This window comes from Oncorhynchus nerka, linkage group LG19 (genome assembly GCF_034236695.1).
Source record: "Oncorhynchus nerka isolate Pitt River linkage group LG19, Oner_Uvic_2.0, whole genome shotgun sequence".
In the NCBI taxonomy this organism is placed as follows: domain Eukaryota; kingdom Metazoa; phylum Chordata; class Actinopteri; order Salmoniformes; family Salmonidae; genus Oncorhynchus; species Oncorhynchus nerka.
In genome coordinates this window covers 23,074,223-23,098,586 of record NC_088414.1, presented here as the reverse complement: position 1 = coordinate 23,098,586, position 24,364 = coordinate 23,074,223, and the positions used below count along the sequence as shown (strand labels likewise).

The 24,364-nt window shown below is 43.7% G+C and overlaps 1 protein-coding gene across 1 annotated transcript; it reads right to left on the bottom strand.

Annotated features, from left to right (window-relative positions):
- Positions 1-8,237: 8,237 nt before the first annotated feature.
- On the bottom strand, positions 8,238-16,450 carry LOC115101203 (uncharacterized). Its single transcript, XM_029620505.2, has 4 exons — positions 16,235-16,450; positions 14,510-14,689; positions 10,597-10,758; positions 8,238-10,306 (listed from the first exon to the last, which is right to left on the bottom strand). The coding sequence occupies exons 2-4, from the start codon at positions 14,685-14,687 to the stop codon at positions 9,885-9,887; spliced, it is 762 nt and encodes a 253-aa protein (XP_029476365.1). The 5' UTR covers positions 14,688-14,689; positions 16,235-16,450; the 3' UTR covers positions 8,238-9,884.
- Positions 16,451-24,364: the final 7,914 nt, after the last annotated feature.

Below are 24,364 nucleotides of genomic sequence, written 5' to 3'. Positions count from 1 at the left end.
TGCAAATGTTCTACTTTTAAACTCAGACAAAACAGAGACGCTTGTTCTAGGTCCCAAGAAACAAAGAGATCTTCTGTTGAATCTGACAATTAATCTTGATGGTTGTACAGTCGTCTCAAATAAAACTGTGAAGGACCTCGGCGTTACTCTGGACCCTGATCTCTCTTTTGACGAACATATCAAGTCTGTTTCAAGGACAGCTTTTTTCTGTCTACGTAACATTGGAAAAATCTGAAACTTTGTCCAAAAATGATGCAGAAAAATTAATCCATGCTTTTGTCACTTCTAGGTTAGACTACTGCAATGCTCTACTTTCCGGCTACCCGGATAAAGCACTAAATAAACTTCAGTTAGTGCTAAACACGGCTGCTAGAATCTTGACTAGAACCAAAAAATTTGATCATATTACTCCAGTGCTAGCCTCTCTACACTGGCTTCCTGTTAAGGCAAGAGCTGATTTCAAGGTTTTACTGCTAACCTACAAAGCATTACATGGGCTTGCTCCTACCTATCCTTCCGATTTGGTGCTGCCGTACATACCCACACGTACGCTACAGTCACAAGATGCAGGCCTCCTAACTGTCCCTAGCATTACTAAGCAAACAGCTGGAGGCAGGGCTTTCTCCTATAGAGATCCATTTTTATGGAATGGTCTGCCTACCAATGTGAGAGACGCAGACTTGGTCTCAACCTTTAAAAGTCTTTATTGAAGACTCATCTATTCAGTAGGTCCTATGATTGAGTGTAGTCTGGCCCAGGAGTGTGAAGGTGAACGGAAAGGCACTGGAGCAACGAACCGCCCTTGCTGTCTCTGCCTGGCCGGTTCCCCTCTCTCCACTGGGATTCTCTGCCTCTAACCCTATTACAGAGGTGGAGTCACTGGTTTACGGGTGCTCTTCCATGCCGTCCCTAAGAGGGGTTGAGTCACTGACGTGATCTGTCTGGGTTGGCACCCCCCTTGGGTTGTGCCGTGGCGGAGATCTTTGTGGGCTATACTCGGCCTTGTCTCAGGGTGGTAAGTTGGTGGTTGAAGATATCCCTCTAGTGGTGTGGGGGCTGTGCTTTGGCAAAGTGGGTGGGGTTATATCCTGCCTGTTTGGCCCTGTCCGGGGGTATCGTCGTATGGGGCCACAGTGTCTCCTGACATCTCCTGTCTCAGCCTTCAGTATTTATGCTGCAGTAGTTTGTGTCAGGGGGCTAGGGTCAGTCTGTTATATCTGGAGTATTTCGCCTGTCTTATCCTGTGTCCTGTGTGAATTTAAGTATGCTATTCCTTTCTTTCTCGGAGGACCTGAGCCCTAGGACCATGCCTCAGGACTACCTGGCCTGATGACTCCTTGCTGTCCCCAGTCCACCTGGCTGTGTTGCTGCTCCAGTTTCAACTGTTCTGCCTGCGGCTATGGAACCCTGACTTGTTTGCCGGGCGTGCTCCTTGTCCCAGAGCGGTAGAGATACTCTGAATGATCTGCTATGAAAAGCCAACTGACATTTACTCCTGAGGTGCTGACCTGTTGCACCCTCGACAACCACTGTGATTATTATTATTTGACCCTGTTGGTCATCTATGAATATTTGAACATCTTGGCCCCGTTCTGTTATAATCTCCACCCGGCACAGCCAGAAGAGGACTGGCCACCCCTCATAGCCTGGTCCCTCTCTAGGTTTCTTCCTAGGTTCTGGCCTTTCTAGGGAGTTTTTCCTAGCCACCGTGCTCCTTCACCTGCATTGCTTGCTGTTTGGGGTTTTAGGCTGGGTTTCTGTACAGCACTTTGAGATATCAGCTGATGTAAGAAGGGCTTTATAAAATAAGTTTGAAATCTCAGTGCTAGAGGTGTCACTACAGACCCTGGGAGTCCCATGGGGCGGCGCAATATTGGCCCAGCATCGTCTGGGTTTGGCTGGGGTAGTCCGTCATCGTAAATAAGAATTTGTTAGTAACTGACTTGCCTAGTTCGTTTTTTTAAATGTTCTTTAAAGGCCAGCATCCCGGAGTTGCCTCTTCACTGTTGACGTTGAGACTGGTGTTTTGCGGGTACTATTTAATGAAGCTGCCAGTTGAGGACTTGTGAGGAGTCTGTTTCTCAAACTTGACACTCTAATGTACTTGTCCTCTTGCTCAGCACCGGGGCCTCCCACTCTTTCTATTATGGTTAGAGCCAGTTTGCGCTGTTCTGTGAAGGGAGTAGTATACAGCGTTGTACGAGATCTTCAGTTTCTTGTCAATTTCTCTCATGGAATAGCCTTAATTTCTCAGAACAAGATTAGACTGACGAGTTTCAGAAGAAAGGGCTTTGTTTCTGGCCATTTTGAGCCTATAATCAAACCCACAAATGCTGATGCTCCGGATACTCAACTAGTCTAAAGAAGGCCAGTTTTATTGCTAATTTAAAATCAGCACAACAGTGTTCAGCTGTGCTAACATAATTGCAAATGTTTTCTAACGATGAAGTAGCTTTTTAAAATGCTAAACTTGGATTAGCTAACACAACGTACCATTGGAACACAGGAGTGATGGTTGCTGATAATGGGCCTTTGTACGCCTATGTAGATATTCCATTAAAAAATCTGCCATTTCCAGCTACAATAGTAATTTCAAATCAAATCAAATGCTATTAGTCACATGCGACGAATACAACAGGTATTTCACCTTACAATGAAATGCTTACTTACGAGCCCCTAACCTACAGTGCAGTTTAAAAAAATACAGATAAGAATAAGAGATACAAGTAACAATAAATTAAAGAGCAGCAGTAAAAAATAACAACATATACAAGGGGGTGCCGGTACAGAGTCAAGTGACTATGCATAGATGACAACAGAGAGTGGCAAGGGTGTGGAGAGGGGGGGAGCAATGCAAATAGTCTGGGTAGCCATTTGACTAGATGTTCAGGAGTCTTATGGCTTGGGGGTAGAAGCTATTTAGGAGGCTCTTAGACCAAGACTTTGTGCTCCGGTACCGCTTGCCGTGTGGTAGCAGAGAGAACACTATGACTAGGTTGGCTGGAGTCGATAGGAATTTGGTAAAACTGATTTAAGTTCCTCTGCATTAAAGTCCCCGGCTACTAGTAGCGCCACCTCTGGGTGAGCGTTTTCTTGTTTGCTTATGGCGGAATACAACTCATTCAATGCTATTTTAGTGCCAACCTCTGAGGTGGTATGTAAACAGCTATGAAGAATACAGATGAGAACTCTCTCGGTAGGTAGTGTGGTCTTCAGCGTGTCATGATATATTCAACCTCAGGCGAGCAATAGCTCGAGACTTCCTTAGATAGTGCACCAGCTGTTATTTACAAAAATACATAGTCCACCACCTCTTGTCTTACCAGACGCCACGGTTCTATCCTGCCGGTAAATCGTATAACCAGCCAGCTGTATGTTGTTACTGTCGTCGTTCAGCCACGACTCCGTGAAGCATAAGATGTTACTGTTTTTAATGTCCCGTTGGTAGTTTAATCTTTTCCATAACTCAGCAATTTTATTGTCCAAAGATTGCATGTTTGCTAGAAGAATTGAGGGAAGTGGGGGTTTATTCAATCGCCTTCAAATTCTCAGAAGGCAGCCCGCTCTCCAGCCTCTCTTTCTCTACCTCCTCTTCACGCAGATCATGGGAGTCTGGGCCTGTTCCCGAGGGAGCCATATATCCTCAGTCTCGGGCTCATCAGAGTCGTGAAAGAAGAAAAAGATTCTGCTAGTCTGTGGTGAATAATTGCAGTCCTGATGTCTAGAAGTTAACAATGTTAACAATGTGTACACTGTATTTCTGATCAATGTTATTTCTGATGTTATTTTAAATGGACAAAAAAATAGTGTGTTTTTCTTTTAAAAACAAGGACATTTCTAAGTAACCCCAAACTTTTGAACGGTAGTGTGTGTGTGTGTGTGTATATATATACACTGCTCAAAAAAATGAAGGGAACACTAAAATAACACATCCTAGATCTGAATGAATGAAATATTCTTATTAAATACTTTTTTCTTTACATAGTTGAATGTGCTGACAACAAAATCACACAAAAATGATCAATGGAAATCAAATTTATCAACCCATGGAGGTCTGGATTTGGAGTCACACTCAAAATTAAAGTGGAACACCACACTACAGGCTGATCCAACTTTGATGTAATGTCCTTAAAACAAGTCAAAATGAGGCTCAGTAGTGTGTGTGGCCTCCACGTGCCTGTATGACCTCCCTAAAATGCCTGGGCATGCTCCTGATGAGGTGGTCTCCTGAGGGATCTCCTCCCAGACCTGGACTAAAGCATCCGCCAACTCCTGGACAGTCTGTGGTGCAACGTGGCATTGGTGGATGGAGCGAGACATGATGTCCCAGATGTGCTCAATTGGATTCAGGTCTGGGGAACGGGTGGGCCAGTCCATAGCATCAATGCCTTCCTCTTGCAGAAACTGCTGACACACTCCAGCCACATGAGGTCTAGCATTGTCTTGCATTAGGAGGAACCCAGGGCCAACCGCACCAGCATATGGTCTCACAAGGGGTCTGAGGATCATATCTCGGTACCTAATGGTAGTCAGGCTACCTCTGGCGAGCACATGGAGGGCTGTGCGGCCCCCCAAAGAAATGCCACCCCACACCATGACTGACCCACTGCCAAACCGGTCATGCTGGAGGATGTTGCAGGCAGCAGAACGTTCTCCACGGCGTCTCCAGACTCTGTCACGTCTGTCACATGTGCTCAGTGTGAACCTGCTTTCATCTGTGAAGAGCACAGGGTGCCAGTGGCGAATTTGCCAATATTGGTGTTCTCTGGCAAATGCCAAACGTCCTGCACGGTGTTGGGCTATAAGCACAACCCCCACCTGTAGACGTCGGGCCCTCATACCACCCTCATGGAGTCTGTTTCTGACCGTTTGAGCAGACACATGCACATTTGTGGCCTGCTGGAGGTTTGCAGGGCTCTGGCAGTGCTCCTCCTGCTCCTCCTTGCACAAAGGCGGAGGTAGCGGTCCTGCTGCGTTGTTGCCCTCCTACGGCCTCCTCCACGTCTCCTGATGTACTGACCTGTCTCCTGGTAGCGCCTCCATGCTCTGGACACTACGTTGACAAACACAGCAAACCTTCTTGCCACAGCTCGCATTGATGTTCCATCCTGGATGAGCTGCACTACCTGAGCCACTTGTGTGGGTTGTAGACTCTGTCTCATGCTACCACTAGAGTGAAAGCTCCGCCAGCATTCAAAAGTGACAAAAACATCAGCCAGGAAGCATAGGAAGTGAGAAGTGGTCACCACCTGCAGAACCACTCCTTTATTGGAGGTGTCTTGCTAATTGCCTATAATTTCCACTTGTTGTCTATTCCATTTGCACAACAGCATGTGAAATTTATTGTCAATCAGTGTTGCTTCCTAAGTGGACAGTTTGATTTCACAGAAGTGTGATTGACTTGGAGTTACATTGTGTTATTTAAGTGTTCCCTTTATTTTTTTGAGCAGTGTATAAATAAAACACACACACATAGGCTACTAAGAGAAGGAACCGCATGCAAGTACGCTAGTAAAACAGGATCTGACATCCATCTTGAATAACACCACTGTTCTTTCTCTCTCCTCTTTTTAAAGTTCTGAGCAGCCATGGCTGAATGTCACTAAAGAGGAGAAGAGGAGAGAAAGGAAAACTGAGGAAGAAGGGATACAAAGAGGAATCTCACAGCTCCACTAGTAGGTTCGTCCCTGTCGCTTCTCTAATCTCTCTCTCCACTCCTCCATGTAGATGAACTCCACATGCACGCATAACTCAGGAAGCTCTTTTGAAAGAATCATCCACTTGCCTCACAGAATACTGAATATTAGGGTTGTAAAATAAATACATAATTGTAAAAGAGCACCATCAACTGGGGGTGGACTCAGATAGAGGTGCCATTTTAGATATAGGTAGAATTGTCCTAGCACCCCAGTGAAGACGTAAGTGACCAGTAACAGACAGGGATACAATACACACTTTATTACCACACACCAAACAGACGCACACACAGCACACAGGAAGAGGGGACTAAGAGAAGTGTAAGTGATAGTGGTTGTGTGGTCAAAGATGCACTAAACACCGGTCAGGAAGTCCAGAGGCTGGATTGTCTATATGAACATTTCCAGATGTCAAATCAAATTTCATTGGTCACATACACATGGTTAGCAGATGTTAATGCGAGTGTAGCGAAATGCTTGTGCTTCTAGTTCCGACCATACAGTAATATCTAACAAGTAATCTAACAATTTCACAACAAAAAATGAATGAATAAGAATACGTACATATTATGGATGAGCGATGGCCAAACGGCATAGGCAAGATGCAGTAGATGGTATAGAGTACCTGTTTCCGACAGAATCTTCACAAGGTCCCTTGCTGTTGTTCTGGGATTGATTTGCACTTTTCACACCAAAGTACGGTCATCTCTAGGAGACAGAACGTGTCTCCTTCCTGAGTGGTATGACGACTGCGTTTTCCCTTGGTGTTTATAGTTGCGTACTACTGTTTGTACAGATGAATGTGGTACCTTCAGGCATTCGGAAATTGCTCCCAAGGATGAATCAGACTTGTGGAGGTCTCCAATTTTTTTTCTGAGGTCTTGGCTGATTTCTTTGGATTTTCCATGATGTCAAGCAAAGAGGCACTGAGTTTGAAGGTTGGCCTTGAAATACATCTACAGTAACACCTCCAATTGACTCAAATTATGTCAATAAGCCTATCAGAAGCTTCTAAAGCCATGACATAATTTTCTGGAATTTTCCAAGCTGTTTAAAAGCACAGTCAACTTAGTGTATATAAACTTCTGACCCACTGAAATTGTGATACAGTGAATTATAAGTGAAATAATCTGTCTGTAAACAATTGTTGGGAAAATTACTTGTGTCATGCACAAAGCAGATGTCCTAACCAACTTGCTAAAACTTGCTAACTAGTTAGTTAACAAGAAATTTGTGGAGTGGTTTAAAAACAAGCTTTAATGACTCCAACCTAAGTGTATGTAAACTTCCGACTTCAACTGTACCTACAGGCTTAGACTCACACACACACACACTCACTTACCCAGCAGCGCAACACCACCACTAAAATAGGCTCTTTGACTCTCCCCCACTTCTCTCCTTTCTTATCTCTCATTCACAAATTCACTGGCGACATCAACAATTTATCAAGGTTACTATGGTAATAGTTTCCGTCCAATGAGAGAAGGGAGTGGAGTCATGTGACAGTAGAGGGAGCGTTGGGGAGAGGAAAAGAGAGGGGGGGGGGGTAAGCTTTGATTGGAACAGTGCAACCCAGGTGTAAACCAACCTTGTGCCAATCTACTAATAGGATAGATATAGGCTATATTCAACCATATCTTTAGATGATTTATATTTACCCAGAGGTGGTTTGTCTGCTGAAGTCATTGCTTACTGACTGAGGGGACATCATGTTCACAGCGAGTCCTGCCTGGCTAACCCTAAAACCTGCCTATGCAGTCAGAAAGACTTCAGGAAAGATGTGGGACAGTTCTGAAATGGAGAGGTATATTTAGATCCATCTGATTGCCAATGAAGAGAAGGTTAGCAGTCCCTATAATGAGTCTTACATATACCCCAGGATACTGTTAGACACTCCCATGATAAATAAGAACATCCCCACACAAACGCAAGCCGGTAACTATGGAAAATATTGACATTGGTCCAGACAACTTTTCTTTGATAGGATGGAACCCTGCATAGAGTAGTCAGATATACACTATGAAGATACTGTATACACATTCCATTACAACAAACATCATCGGGGGACGATCTCATTGTTTTTGGTTAAAAGAAAATCCCTAGACATCTACTACAGTAGATGCCTCATTTGATAATAAGATGTTGCCACAGGCTGAATTTTGGTAGCAATTCATTTTTGATACTGTTTAGACTGGCATTTACTAGAGAAATAGTATGGCGTTAGGTACTTATAACAATTAAAACACATTTTCATAACCTAGTACCAAATGGTGCCTGTTGTGGGGGCTTGTTTAAATGAATCCCAAAGAAAAAAGTAATTCATACTGTAGGTTATTACTGGATAATTACCATGTACATTCTAAGTTAATACCTGGTCATGTGCGGTCTTGGATGAAGACCATTTCCTGATGATGTTGGTTGGAAATGAACCTATAGAGGCAGAGATGACAGACACCAACACATGCAGCAGATGAGTAGGAATGAGAGTAACTGGACTGGACACTTCTGTTCTGGAACAGAAAGAAAATGCATGTACACATGTTTTACAAATACGCAAAAGTAGTTTAATGAATAAATAGCATCATAAACAACAACAATGAAAAGTCGGATTCATAGAGATGGGACTGTGACCCTGGAATAAGAGAAGGAACGTCTTCCTATGTACCTGAGGAAAAGATTGAGGGACGGTTTCCCAGACACATATTAAGCCTAGTCTTGAACTAAAAACAATCTCCATCGAAAATGTTTCCTAGTCCAGGACTAAGATTAATCTGTGTCCAGGAAACAGGCCTTGAGGGTATACATGGGTAAGGAAAACCTGATTCTAGGCAGCCATCTTAATTTATCAAGTCAATATCCATGGTCCCACCGTCACATGCAACCAAGCACCATCAAGGAGCTTGTCTTATTGGTTACCTTCAAGTAGGATAAGCATACATACAGTGGTTTGTGCTGTAATGTAGACGCCTAAAGATGCCAAACCGGGATATATTTTCACAGTGATCTGAGGTATCTAGTGACCAATAGCAGGGTCATTTTATGAAACAATAAATATTTAAGCACATCAAATATTTAATACATCATATTCAAATATGATTAGATAGCAAGTCATTTAAAGGCAAGAGCCATGTATTTACACCACCTACTGTGGAAAGGAAAGACTTCATATCCCCACTCAATCTTTCCTATAGTAGTAAACAACCATGCTAATAAATAGTTCCTCAATTTGTGATTAAAGCTATAGTGGCCATAATAGAAGCCAAATGGGCTTTTTAAATGGAATTTCTCAGAGGAAACTCCAGTTTCAGTATACTTCATGTAAATCTTCCATAGAAATCTGTGATTTGTTTCCACCATTTGGGAAACTGAAAGTGTCACTATGGAAGACTGTGCAAAGGGTTTAAGAAGTTAAAATAATGCATACGTTAAAAAACAACCTGTTAAAAAGAAAATAATCAGAAAAACCTTCCTCTAGGGATTTTTATGTTAACTAGAAGAGGAGAATAGGTGATTGTACTGTGTTAGGATCGCAATGTTAAGCAGTCTGAACTTCTGCTCATTTAACATATTTTCTGGTTCTGAACTGTTACAAACCATTCGCTGATCCGGAACATTCCCCAGTGGTTATTTTGCAGTAATGTGAACAGGGTCAAAGCTTGTTCCCATTGATGAGCAGGAAGGGCATATCATTTGCATCACACATCGATTATAACACACAGACTCTCACTTTCCCTGGTCACACACAGACAGAAATAGCTTAACCGTGTTACATTCTTGTCACACTTTTCCAAATATCACAGCTAGCCAAAGAACGATTTATCTTGGTCGGGTCAAGTGTGAGACGCTGGGCATAAACTCCCACAAGGAAAAATGGGTAAATGGGTTATTGACTTGATGTTGTGCAGCTGTACATACCCCGAGAAGACATGTTTTAGGCAGACAAACATTAAAACAACATTAGGAAACGTATCTGGTCTCTTTTTTGGCTCCTGACTGGATTCCACCAGCTTGGTCCAGTGAAGCAATAGGGATTCAAAACATGAACAGGGAAGGCGCCAGCACTGCTGTCTAATTAAGTCTGTTACAGGCCATGTGTGGTGTGGTCCTGGTTTTCATTCTAGCCCGAAACGAAGCCATTTTGGGCCACACATTCAAACCTCTACCTCTGTAGTGGTCCGAGAAACCCCTTTAGGAGTCTCCACTTCCACCCACCTCCCCCTGAGTAATTTCAGGCAACACGTCTCCTACCCCCTCCTCTTCGTCAGACTGTCCCACTCCCTGCTCCCTGGGGGTAAGGGGCTCTGTGTCACTGTCATCCCACTCCACCACAGCTGTGTAGTCCCTCTGGGTGGAGGTGGGGTCCCCCAGGGTGCTCAGGCTGATCACACCGGCCAGGCAGGAGAAGAGCAGGCCCAGCATGGTGATGTAGAAGCTCTCCCCTGGGTAAGGCTTCATCCCCGCCACCCCTCCCTGGCTCCTGGAGCCAGACCCAGGCCAGGTCCAGCCCCCCACCCATTCCCACAGTGGCCCAAGCTTGCCCTCCTGAAGGTTGCAGTGGATGATGTACAGGCAGGCCCCACACACTCCCAGAACAGACAGGAGGAGAACCACTGGGGAGAGAAGAAGGAATGAAATAGAGAGAGTGGGTAAGAGAGAGAGAGAATGACATACTAATTAATCCCAGAGAGAACTGCAGAGAGTGATGTAAGCTAACATGGCTCAGCAAACATGGCTCGTCATTCTATGAGAGTTCATATTTTGAGATACCTGTGAGAGTGCATTCTTCTTCAAGTGATGACAGTATTGTGATAAGCCCTTAGTGAATGAGAAAACAGAAAAAGACAGCAAAAGAGAGCAAGAGAGAAATAAATAAAAATTAGAGACAGAGAAGTTAGGTTACCTGTGGAGATGTGGAGTAACACCACCAGTCGAGGGTGGGACATCCCAGTCCCCAGGAAGTCCAATAGGAAGGAGGAGCTGGAGAGCAGGACAGCACTGTAGCACAGAGCCGCCAGGGCATAGAGCAGCCACACCCCCCAGCCATTTACACCACCCAGGGGACCTGCAGGGAGGGAACGCACACATGCCACTTTACTTTTTCCACATTTTGTACGATACAGCCTTATTCTAAAATGTATTAAATTGATCAGGGGGGAATCTACACACAATACCCCATAATGACAAAGCAAAATCAGGTTTGTAGAAATTATAGCAAATTTATTAGAAACACAACTGAAATATGACATACAGTAACAGTCAAAAGTTTGGACACAACTACTCATTCAAGGGTTTTTCTTTATTTGTACTATTTTCTCCATTGTAGAATAAGAGAGAAGACATCAAAACTACAAAATAACACATGGAATCATGTAGTAACAAAAAAGTGTTAAACAAATCTAAATATATTTTATATTCTTCAAAGTAGCCACACTTTGCCTTGATGACAGCGTTGCACACTCTTGGCATTTTCACAACCAGCTTCACCTGGAATGCTTTTCCAACAGTCTTGAAGGAGTTCCCACATATGCTGAGCACCTGTTGGCTGCTTTTCTTTCACTCTGCGGTCCAACTCATCCCAAACCATCTCAATTGGGTTGAGGTCAGGTGATTGTGGAGGCCAGGTCATCTGATGCAACATTCCAGCCCTCTCCTTCTTGGTCAAATAGCCCTTATACAGCCTGGAGGTGTGTTGGGTCATTGTCCTGTTGAAAAACAAATGATAGTTCCACTAAGCGCAAACCAGATGGGATGGCGTATCACTGCAGAATGCTGTGGTAGCCATGCTGGTTAAGTGTGCCTTGAATTCTAAATAAATCACAGTGTCACCAGCAAAGCACCCTTACACCATCACACCTCCTGCTGCATGCTTCACGGTGGGAACCACAGATGAAAAGATCATCTGTTCACCTACTCTGCATCTCACAAAGACAAGGCGGTTGGAATGGAACCAAAAATCTCAAATTTGGTTCATCAGACCAAAGGACAGATTTCCACCGGTCTAAATGTTTATTTCTTGTGTTACTTGGCCCACGCAAGTATCTTCTTTTTATTGGTGTCCTTTAGTAGTGGGTTCTTTGCAGCAATTCGACCATGAAGGCCTGATTCACGCAGTCTCCTCTGAACAGTTGATGTTGAGATGTGTCTGTTACTTGAACTCCGTGAAGCATTTATTTGGGCTGTAATTTCTGAGGCTGGTAACTCTAATGAACTTATCGACTGCAGCAGAGGTAACTCTAGATCTTCCTTTCCTGTGGCAGTCCTCATGAGAGCCAGTTTAAAATCATAGTGCTTGATGGTTTTTGCAACTACACTTGAAGAAACGTTCAAATTTATTGACATTTTCTGGGATTGACTGACCTTCATGCCTTAAAATAATGATGAACTGTCATGTCTCTTTGCTTATTTGAGCTGTTCTTGCCATAATATGGACTTGGTCTTTTTCCAAATAGGGCTCTCTTCTGTATACCACCCCTACCTTCTCACAACACAACTGATTGGCTCAAACAAACACATTAAGAAGGAAAGAAATTCCACAACTTTTAACAAGGCACACCTGTTAATTGAAATTCATTCCAGGTGACTGACTCCCTCATGAATCTGGTTGAGATAATGCCAAGGGTGTGCAAAGCTGTCATCAAAACAAGGGGTGGCTACTTTCAAGAATCTCAAATATAAAATATATTTTGATTTATTTAACACCTTGTTTACTGCATGATTCCATATGTGTAATTTCATAGTTGATGTTTTCACTATTATTCTACAATGTAGAAAATAGTAAAAAATAAAGAAAAACCCTGGAATGAGTAGGTGTGTCCAAACTTTTGACTGGTACTGTAATTATTCAGACCGTTTACTCAGTACTTTGTTGAAGCACCTTTGGGAGCGATTACAGCTTTAAGTCTTCTTGGGTATGACACTACAAGCTTGGCACGCCTGTATTTGGGGAGTTTCTCCCATTCTACTCTGCAGATCCTCTCAAGCTCTGTCAGGTTGGATGGGGAGCATTGCTGCACAGCAATTTTCAGGTCTGTCCCGAGATGTTCGATCAGGTTCAAGTTCGGGCTCTGGCTGGGCCACTCAAGGACATTCAGAAAATTGTCCCGAAGCCACTCTTGCGTTGTCTTGGCTGTGTGCTTAGGGTCGTTGTCCTGTTGGAAGGTGAACCGTCGCCCCAGTCGGAGTTCCTGAGTGCTCTGGAGCAGGTGGTTTTCATCAAGGATCTCTCTGGGGCGGTAGGGTAGCCTAGTGGTTAGAGCGTTGGGCTAGTAACCGAAAGGTTGCAAGTTCATATCCGCGAGCTGACAAGGTACAAATCTGTCGTTCTGCCCCTAGGCCGTCATTGAAAATAAGAATTTGTTCTTAACTGACTTGCCTAGTTAAATAAAGGTAAAATAAAATAAAAATATTGCTCCATTCATCTTTGCCTCGATCCTGACTAGTCTCCCAGTCCCTGCCGCTGAAAATTAAACCCACAGTATGATGCTGCCACCACCATGCTTCACCGTAGGGATGGTGCCAGGTTTCCTCCAGACATGACGCTTGGCATTCAGACCAAGTTACATCTTGGTTTCATCAGACCAAAGAATCTTGTTTCTCATGGTCTGAGAGTCTTTAGGTGCCTTTTGGCAAACTGTGTATTTTACTGAGGAGTGGCTTCCGTCTGGTCACTCTACCATAAAGGTCTGATTGTTGGAGTGCTGCAGAGATGGTTGTCCTTCTGGATGGTTCTCCCACCTCCACAGAGGAACTCAATCTCTGTCAGAGTGACCATCGGGTTCTTGGTCACCTCCCTGATCAAGGCCCTTCTCCCCCGATTGCTCAGTTTGGCCGGGCAGACAGCTCTTGGAAGAGTCTTGGTGTTTCCAAACTTCTTCCATTTAAAGAATGGAGGCCACTGTGTTCTTGGGGACCTTCAATGCTGCAGAAATGTTTTGGTACCTTTCCCCAGATCTGTGCCTCGACACAATCCTGTCTCTGAGCTCTACAAACAATTCCTTCAACCTCATGGCTTAGTTTTTGCTCTGACATGCACGGTCAACTTCGAGACCTGATATAAACAGGTGTGTGCCTTTCCAAATCATGTCCAATCAATTGAATTTACCACAAGTGGACTCCAATCAAGTTTTAAAAACATCAAGGATGATCAATGGAAACAGGATGCACATGCACTCAATTTCGAGTCTCATAGCAAAGGGTCTGAATAGTTATATAAGGTATTTCTATTTTATACATTTGCAAAAAAAACAAAAAAAACTGTTTTCGCTTTGTCATTATGGGGTATTGTGTGTACACTTATTATTTTATCAATTTTAGAATAAGGTTGTAAGTCAAGGGTTCTGAATACTTTCCCGAAGGCACTGTATAAACATTTACAGTACACCCACAGCTGTTCACAGACTAATGTGCTCAAGCAGGGAATACACACAATTACATATGGACAATGCAAACATAGAAGAATAGAATACAGACACATATTATCAGACATAGCGTGAGCACATTTTAACAGTGTCAACATGACACTTGCCCCCCAATCCATCCTTTCCCCAAAACACATGTAAATATTGGACTATATATATTGTCTTCCTGTATTATACTTATGCCAAAATGTTTACTATATGCTACTGATTTACTTTGTTTATATTATTTAATTTCTTATTGATGTTGCATTGTCGAGAAGGAACCTGCAAACAAGCAAGCATGTCATTGGACGGTGTATACCATGTGTATTCCGTACATACGACCAATAAAACTTGATAAGAGTGAAAAGACAATCCTCAGTACAACACTTCTTCCACCTCCAGTCTTGCCCCTACCTGTGTCAGTGAGGTTCTGGGGAGCATGCAGTATGAAAGCCACACCATAGATGAGCTGTTTGCCTCCAGGGTCAGTGTTGTTCATGACTTGGATCCAGTTTGGGTCAGCGATGGATGTGCACAGTGACACCAGCGTAAAGCACTGGCACACCGCAGCCGGAGACATGCTCAGAGTCATGGCTGGAGGGGAGACACAATGGATTTACCAATAACAATTGTTTACAAATGATGCTGCTTTACAACAGAGAAAGGTTTTTCAACCTCAGAGACTTTGCAACAGTTGCCAAATGCATAAATGTGATGTCAGCATTTAGGCTGGGTGTTGTACTAGTCTGGACTGGATATTTTTTTTTACTGTTTCAGACAAGCAATGTGTATGGCTATGTTAGATGTATAGTGAACAAAAATATTAAACACAACATGTAAAGTGTTCGTCCCATATTTCATGAGCTGAATTTGTTTTTCACAGAAATGTTCCATACACACAAAAAGCTTATTTCTCTCCAATTTTGTGCACAAGTTTGTTTACATCCCTGTTAGTGAGCATTTCTCCTTTGACAAAATAATCCATCTACCTGACAGGTGTGGCATGTTAACCTTGAGCTGGGGAGAATAAAAACCACTAAAATGTGCAATTTTGTCACAAGTTTTGAAATAGCGTGCAACTGGCCTGCTGACTGCAGGTATGTCCACCAGAGCTGTTGCTAGAGAATTTAACATTAATTTCTCTACCATAAGCCACCTCCATCATCGTTTTAGAGAATTTGGCAGTACGGCCAACTGGCCTCACAACCGCAGACCACGTGTAACCACGCCAGCCCAGGTTCTCCACCTCCAACTTCTACAACTGCGGAACTGTCTGAGACCAGCCACCGGGGCTGCTGATGAAATTGAGGAGTATTTGTGTTTGTAATAAAGCCCTTTTGTGGGGAAAAACTGATTCTGATTGGCTGGACCTGGCTCCCCAGTGAGTGGGCCCGGCTCCCAATTGGGTGGGCTCATGTCCTCCCAGGCCCACCCATGGCTGCGCACATGCCCAATCCATAGATTAGGGCCTAGTTCATTTATTTAAATTGACTGATTTCCTTATATGAACTGTAACTCAGTAAAATCTTTGAAATTGTTGCATTTATATTTTTGTTCAGTATAATAATATAATTCCAATGTAAATACAGTTTACACCTACAAAGTAAAGAGAGATTATGCACACAACAAAAAATTGCCTAACTAAGAAGCAGTGTTCTGGTGCAGGTTGTAGGAACATTACTACTGTAAACCGAATGTAGGGATACCTAAAATGAGAGAGCTGTTCTAAGAACAGCAATATTTTCTCAGAATCAAATTAGCTAACATTGTTAGGTAATGCATATAGCACTTAATCCTTCCCTAACCAGCACCAAGCCTAATACACTACAAAGTATGCTTGAGACTAAAATGTAGACTCGCTAACGTTACGTGCTATTCAGGGATAACAAATAATACAAATATAAACGTCATGCGAAACAACTGAATCGTCTATTGTTCAGTTTATTGTCTGAAAAGCTAGCTATACATGATGGGTGTGTAAAATTAGGCATTTCGAAATGTCACATTTCCACCCCCTCTCGTGCCCTGAATGAACTCAGATAATAAATTATCAATCAAGTAACTAGATGGCTATTTAAAATGCACGGGCACAATAACAACAACTATACCCAAGCTACTTCTATGGCTAACGTTACTTACCGAGCTAAAAAAAAAACAATGAAATCCACGAATATATAATTATTCATATATATCTCAATGACTGATAGGTGTGGCAAAAAATATATCGTTTTTTAGTTGACGTAATCTCAATCCATTTTAACACGGATTATCTCGTTTGTATTTAGCCAAAAATAATGGATATACTGACAAGATACTACATGTCTCTCCGCCCTAAAAATGGGAGTTGCTGTCCACAAAGGGGCTGTCTAGTTCCCGCCTATCCTTTCTACGCTATGCAACTGCCCCATCACATGAATAAATATGCATGTCCATCTAGAGGCAACTCCAATAAAAGTGTTTTTTCCCCTCAAAATTGCCGGGATGTCACGTGTCCTACTTATATCTGTACACTCATAACAATTTAAGCATTACGAAACTTCTATTCGATCAAATAAACCTCACGTAACATATAAGGCATTCATATTGTAGTTGACCAAATTCGACATTGTCATTGACCTACATACAAAACGACTTGCTTGGTGGGCGAAACGAAAAAAAACGCAACCTGCTGGGGGAGCAGATTTGCCGCCGAGTTGATCCTCTCGCTTCCTCTTCCTTTCATTTTTCTTCGATGAGGTTTAATGGCGGTTGGCATCCAATAAATGTTGCATTACCGCCTCCACCCTTATACTTTGCTTGAAAAAAACAATAAATAAACAAATACCCTACCTTCTAATTTTAACACTACACTCACAATTTCTTAAAAATAACACAACCCTACTCCACTATTTACATCTATTTAGTCCTACCTCAAACGACAAGCATCACAAACACTGTGAATCTTCCCCTTAAATTGGTCAACTTTTACATTTACTGCTACCCCAGTAATCACTCCTTTGGCACCCTTTTCTTGGGAGAAAAACAATTTACCTTTCTTGTCCTCATTTGTTTAACACGGAGCGCCTTCTCCCTCTGACCAGCAGAAACACACACAATTACCACAAGACCACTTCTGATTACCCTCACCGATTCCACAGCACCCAACACTGTTTTCACCCACAAATGCATCAGCCAAAAGGCAAGGGTCCATTTTTCCAAAAACTTCACTCCTGCTGTCACAGACTCATCTTCATGCTGACCCTCGGTAAAAGCCTCGGCCTCCGAGAACTTCACCACACCTACCACCTCCGATACATCGACCTCCTTCACTTCCATTTCTCCTCCTGTCTTCAGCTCACTCTGCTTACACTTTCGACCATTCTTCTTTAACAAACCATTTCCCTTTCCCCGCTATTTTTAACAGACTCAATCTCACCCTCTTCCTCCCTCTCTCTCTTAGACCTCCTCTGCCTCTCTTTTCCCCTCCATTCCTCCTCCATATTCCAGATATATGTATCCTTATGATAATACTGCACTTCTCCTGACATACATCTTGTTCTTGCCTTCTCAAGGGACGGCATTTAACCGGCTGTCACAATCTCCGCACAATCAGCATGAACCTCTCGGGGTGTAGTGCTCAACAGTGCATACCACTTATAAAGCAGCTGCTTCGTCTTGATGTTCTTATTTTTCATAAGATACCACTTTTCCATTTCAAACATCTCGCTTCCTTCTCTCTCTTCCTCTTCCTCTGGATTACCAGAAATTATAAAGGCCATTGCTATCCGGGGTGCTTGGGACGTCAATCTGAAGTCTGCATTGGCCGTGCAGCTTATTTGGTGATACGGCCTTTCCAGAAGTCAGGGCATTCATACTTATTGCCTTCCCGGAGCAACTTTAAAAAACAATTTATGCCTGATCCAAAAATGTGGTTGGAGGCTCCATATGGAGTGTGTGACACAAATGTGGAGACCAGGAGTAATGCAGAGTCCAAATCGAACTCCATACCACATCTTAGTCCCCAGTGGCGATTTTAGCATGTAAATCTTGTTGGGGCAAACTCAACCCCCCAAAATTGGGATGCATGCCAGCAAAGCCTCTACACAACACAACACTAAATAATACATTCATTGCACTATAATGGTGACAAACGGTGCCCACAAACTGTTAGGGCCTACATAAAGCTGTACCAATAGCAGAGCTTTCTTTTCAGCTACACCTGGCTCTCAGCGGAGCCTTGTCTGTCAGCGAAACAGTTCATTCATCTTCATTTAGCAAAGCCTCTACACAACACAACACTAAACAATACATTCATTGCACTATAACGGTGACAAACGGTGCCCACAAAATGTTAGGGCCTACATAAAGCTGTACCAACAGCAGAGCTTTCTTTTCAGCTATACCTGGCTCTCAGCGGTACCTTGTCTGGCAGCGAAAAAGTTCATTCATCCTCATTTACTGTCTTTTAAAAAGACATGGCTGACTTGCTTAAACAAATGTGGTTTCTACTGACAATTGAGATGTACAAACTATTGCATAAGGGGACAACGAGCGGATAAGAGGAAATCCTTAATCTTTTGTGGAAGGACCACCAGGGGGCAGGCTGGTCCCACGGATAGTAGCCCAGCCTGTGAGTCAAGGTGATCAGAGGCAATTAGCTGATGCTACTAATGACCTATTCTTTTCCCCCTACAAGAGAGAGGAGGGAACCGGTAGTTGGGGAGAATGGAGAAAAAAAAGAATGATTGCTTCTCCAAAGGAGAGGACTTACCGGCCGGAAGAGAGAAGAAGAGGACAAACTACCTCTTGGGAATGGCAACCACGGATCCGTACCACCACCCGAAGGGGGCTCTCCACGAACGGATAGTTAAGGCGGCGACACACCCATAATTTATGTTATAGTTCAAAGTTACTCACGTTGTGTTCCTTGTTCCTTTAAAGAAGATTTGTGTTTTCCTTGTGAGATCATCCCTGATCGTGTGGGATTGTTTGAGAAGAAAGAAATACCTAAGTAGAGAACTTTGATCCGTTCAAATTGTTGTACGGCAGACCATGAACGAGGGATCCTCGACTAAGATGCAGGACCTCCTGTCAGCAGTCTGGCCCATAGTAAAGGAGCATATGGAGAAGGCGCGACAGACTCAAGGACGGGCCTATGATAAGTCAGCGACACACAGTAAGTTCACCGTGGGAGAGAAAGTGATGGTACTCGTGCACGGCCGAACACCGATTACTGGCACAGTGGAGGGGGCCCTACTAGGTAACGGAAAGGGCCTCACCAGTCAATTACCGCATCAAGCAACCTGACAGTAGGAAGAAGGTCCAACTCTATCATATCAACCTGGTGAAGAAGTACCATGGAAGAGAGGAGGGTGTGGCTTTGATGGCAGTGGAGGACAAAAGAAAAAGAAGAGGCCCCGCTACAGGTGCGCTGTGGCCGAACTCTCCTGCTGTAGCAGTTGAGACAGCTGGACAAGCTGATTATGCAATTTGGCAGGGTATTCTCTCCCTTCCCAGGACAAACAGATGTCCTGTTTCACCATATCCATACCGAACCCGGCAAGAAGGTGCATATCCGGTCTTACAATATTCCTGAGGCACGCCGAGTCATCACTAAGAACGAGGTAAGGGAGATGCTGAGGATGATCGAGCCATCTACGAACCGAGTGGTCCAGTCCCATAGTCCTAGTCGCCAAACGTCATCTCTACATTCGATGCGTATCCCATGCCCCACGTGGATGAGCTCTTGGAGCGTTTGGGAAAGACCAAGTTCATCACCACCCTGGATCTGACCAAGGGATATGGGCAAGTGCCGGTGGCTCCGGAGGATCGCCCAAAGATCGCCTCGCCACACCGGAGGGGCTTTTTCAGTATGTGAGGATGCCCTTCGGACTGCATGGTGCTGCGCAACATTCCAACGCCTCATGGATGCCATTCTACGTCCCCATCAAGAGTACGCAGTGGCGTACATAGAGAAATGTGGTCATTCAAAGCGACTGTGGGCAGTGCACGTGAGCCTGGAGGCTACAGGGCTGACAGACAATCCCAAAAAATGCTGCCTGGATCTGTCCGAAGCAGAATACCTGGGAACGGAAAAATACACCCACAGGCAGACAAGACCAGGACAATTCGGGACTGCTACTAATAACCTATTCTCTTCCCCCTACAAGAGAGAGGAGGGAACTGGTAGTGGGGGAGAATGGAGAAGAAAAAAAAGAGTGATTGCTTCTTGAAAGGAGAGGACTTACTGGACGGAAGAGAGAAGAAGAAGACAAACTACCTCTTGGGAATGGCAACCACGGATCCGCACCACCACCCGAAGAGGAATCTCCACAAACAGATAGTTAAGGTGTTGACACACCCGTAATTTATGTTATAGTTAAGAGTTACTCACCTTGTGTTCCTTGTTCCTGTAAAGAAGATGATTTGTGTTTTCCTTGTGAGATCATTCTTGATGGTGTGGGATTGTTTGAGAAGAAAGAAATACCTCAATAGAGAACTTTGTTCAATGTAAGAAAATCTGCTGCCGACTCATTTATTTCACCTTTCCCCTTTAGAGCAACCTCAAAGTACTTGGTCAGCTCACATTCGATAACGACATTGATGAGCGAGCTAGGACGGACTTTGTCAAAATGACAATTTGTTCAGCACTATTGAAATGTACAGCGACAGAATTCAGAACATGGGTCGGTCTTACATTATTCTCCATGTACACTAAGTCAGAACCGTAGGATAAATAAAGGGGGCATATAAGCTGACAATCAAAGCTCTTACAATATTCAATGATTACATTTCTCTAAAATAGGCTATAGGCTACATGTGCACCACCAAGTCAGAACAGTAGACTGTTATGAAGGGAAAAGGGACCAAATTATTAGTGTGAGGCACATGGTCTACTAACAGCTTACTACAGAACATACAATTATTACCTTCTTAGCTACAGTATACATATCTCCTTGGCATATTACATAATTTATGCAGCAGCATACAATACATTTTTGGATTCACTTTGTTGTGCTGGGCTCACTTGAACAGGAAGGTGGCGCGGGGGTCCTTCTTGTGGGCAAATTTTGTCATCAAAGTCTGGCATTCTCTGGATTTATGGTGCTTTCAAGACAACTGGGAACTCGGGGAAAAAAAACAAGGTTGAATTGTGACGTCAATGATCTTCAGGTCGGAACTCTAGAAAGAGGCCCGAGTTCCCAAACATGTTTTCCCAGTCGGAGCTTGTTTTTCCCCGAATTCCCAGTTGTCTTGAACTCACTGAAATCGGGGATTTCCCAGTTCGGAGTATCCAGTTGTTTTGAACGTTTATCCTTTTAAGCTTTTAAAAGAGACCCTTCAACCCAGACTTGGACCCACACCCACTCCATTGAATAGCAGGCTAGTGATTGCTTTGCAATGCTTGCAGTTAGTCATTTTCAACTTCTTGTGTAATATTCATGTCAAATGGCCGATGAGCACCGATACATCATATCTGTAATTTCACTTCATATGACAAGAATTGAAAAGGGGCCTCCCGGGTGGCGCAGTGGTTAAGGGCGCTGTACTGCAGCGCCAGCTGTGCCATCAGAGACTCTGGGTTCGCGCCCAGGCTCTGTCGTAACCAGCCGCGCCCGGGAGGTCCATGGGGCAACGCACAACTGGGTTAGGGAGGGCTTGGTCGGTAGGGATGTCCTTGTTTCATCGCACACTAGCGACTCCTGTGGCGGGCCGGGCGCAGTGCGCACTAGCCAAGGTTGCCAGGTGCACGGTGTTTCCTCCGACACATTGGTGCAGCTGGCTTCCGGGTTGGATGCGGGCTGTGTTAAGAAGCAGTGCGGCTAGGTTGGGTTGTGTATCGGAGGATGCATGACTTTCAACCTTCGTCTCTCCCGAGCCTGTACGGGAGTTGTAGCGATGAGACAAGATAGTAGCTACTACAACAATTGGACACCACAAAATTGTGGAGAAAAAGGGGTAAAAATAAATAAATAAATATATATATATATATATATATAATAATAATAATAAGTATATTTAAAAATAATTATATATACAGTACCAGTCAAAAGTTGGATTTTGATCATTAGCGAGTATCAGCCTAATTCTGCTCTGCATGCATTATTAGTTTTTTTACGTTGTACACAGAGAATATTTTTGCAGAATTCTGCACGCAGTCTCAATTTGGTGTTTGTCTCATTTTGTGAATTCTTGGTTGACCCCAGACCTAACAAACATAAAGGGCGATGGGTTCTATAATGGATTTAAAGGAAGGTGCACAGGTAGGCCTCATGAAAAACAATGTTTCATATGCTCTTTTTAATCACATTTACATTTAAGTCATTTAGCAGACGCTCTTATCCAGAGCGACTTACAAATTGGTGGATTCACCTTATGACATCCAGTGGAACAGCCACTTTACAATAGTGCATCTAAATCTTTTAAGGGGGGTGAGAAGGATTACTTTATCCTATCCTAGGTATTCCTTGAAGAGGTGGGGTTTCAGGTGTCTCCGGAAGGTGGTGATTGACTCCGCTGTCCTGGCGTCGTGAGGGAGTTTGTTCCACCATTGGGGGGCCAGAGCAGCGAACAGTTTTGACTGGGCTGAGCGGGAACTGTACTTCCTCAGTGGTAGGGAGGCGAGCAGGCCAGAGGTGGATGAACGCAGTGCCCTTGTTTGGGTGTAGGGCCTGATCAGAGCCTGGAGGTACTGAGGTGCCGTTCCCCTCACAGCTCCGTAGGCAAGCACCATGGTCTTGTAGCGGATGCGAGCTTCAACTGGAAGCCAGTGGAGAGAGCGGAGGAGCGGGGTGACGTGAGAGAACTTGGGAAGGTTGAACACCAGACGGGCTGCGGCGTTCTGGATGAGTTGTAGGGGTTTAATGGCACAGGCAGGGAGCCCAGCCAACAGCGAGTTGCAGTAATCCAGACGGGAATCACAGTAATAGGCAGTGATTTGTTAGTTACAGTGAGCTTGATAACGTGAAAGAATCATTTTCATAGCATCACTTTCATATACTGTACATTAAGACAAATCCTTCTACGTTGAGTATTAGAACACAGTTTACATAACCTGATAATGACTTGATATTTGAGTGCATTCACAACAAGCCACCTGCAATCTTTTGTGAGTAAAATCCTTTTTCCAAAATTAATTTAGGTACATTTTTGTGAAGAGGTTTGTGAAATGGGTCTTTTAATAGTAACATACAGTGCCTTGTGAAAGTATTCGGCCCCCTTGAACTTTGCGACCTTTTACCACATTTCAGGCTTCAAACATAAAGATATAAAACTGTATTTTTTTGTGAAGAATCAACAACAAGTGGGACACAATCATGAAGTGGAACGACATTTATTGGATATTTCAAACTTTTTTAACAAATCAAAAACTGAAAAATTGGGCGTGCAAAATTATTCAGCCCCTTTACTTTCAGTGCAGCAAACTCTCTCCAGAAGTTCAGTGAGGATCTCTGAATGATCCAATGTTGACCTAAATGACTAATGATGATAAATACAATCAACCTGTGTGTAATCAAGTCTCCGTATAAATGCACCTGCACTGTGATAGTCTCAGAGGTCCGTTAAAAGCGCAGAGAGCATCATGAAGAACAAGGAACACACCAGGCAGGTCCGAGATACTGTTGTGAAGAAGTTAAAAGCCGGATTTGGATACAAAAAGATTTCCCAAGCTTTAAACATCCCAAGGAGCACTGTGCAAGTGATAATATTGAAATGGAAGGAGTATCAGACCACTGCAAATCTACCAAGACCTGGCCGTCCCTCTAAACTTTCAGCTCATACAAGGAGAAGACTGATCAGAGATGCAGCCAAGAGGCCCATGATCACTCTGGATAAACTGCAGAGATCTACAGCTGAGGTGGGAGACTCTGTCCATAGGACAACAATCAGTCGTATATTGCACAAATCTGGCCATTATGGAAGAGTGGCAAGAAGAAAGCCATTTTTTAAAGATATCCATAAAAAGTGTTGTTTAAAGTTTGCCTCAAGCCACCTGGGAGACACACCAAACATGTGGAAGAAGGTGCTCTGGTCAGATGAAACCAAAATGGAACTTTTTGGCAACAATGCAAAACGTTATGTTTGGCGTAAAAGCAACACAGCTCATCACCCTGAACACACCATCCCCACTGTCAAACATGGTGGTGGCAGCATCATGGTTTGGGCCTGCTTTTCTTCAGCAGGGACAGGGAAGATGGTTAAAATTGATGGGAAGATGGATGGAGCCAAATACAGGACCATTCTGGAAGAAAACCTGATGGAGTCTGCAAAAGACCTGAGACTGGGACG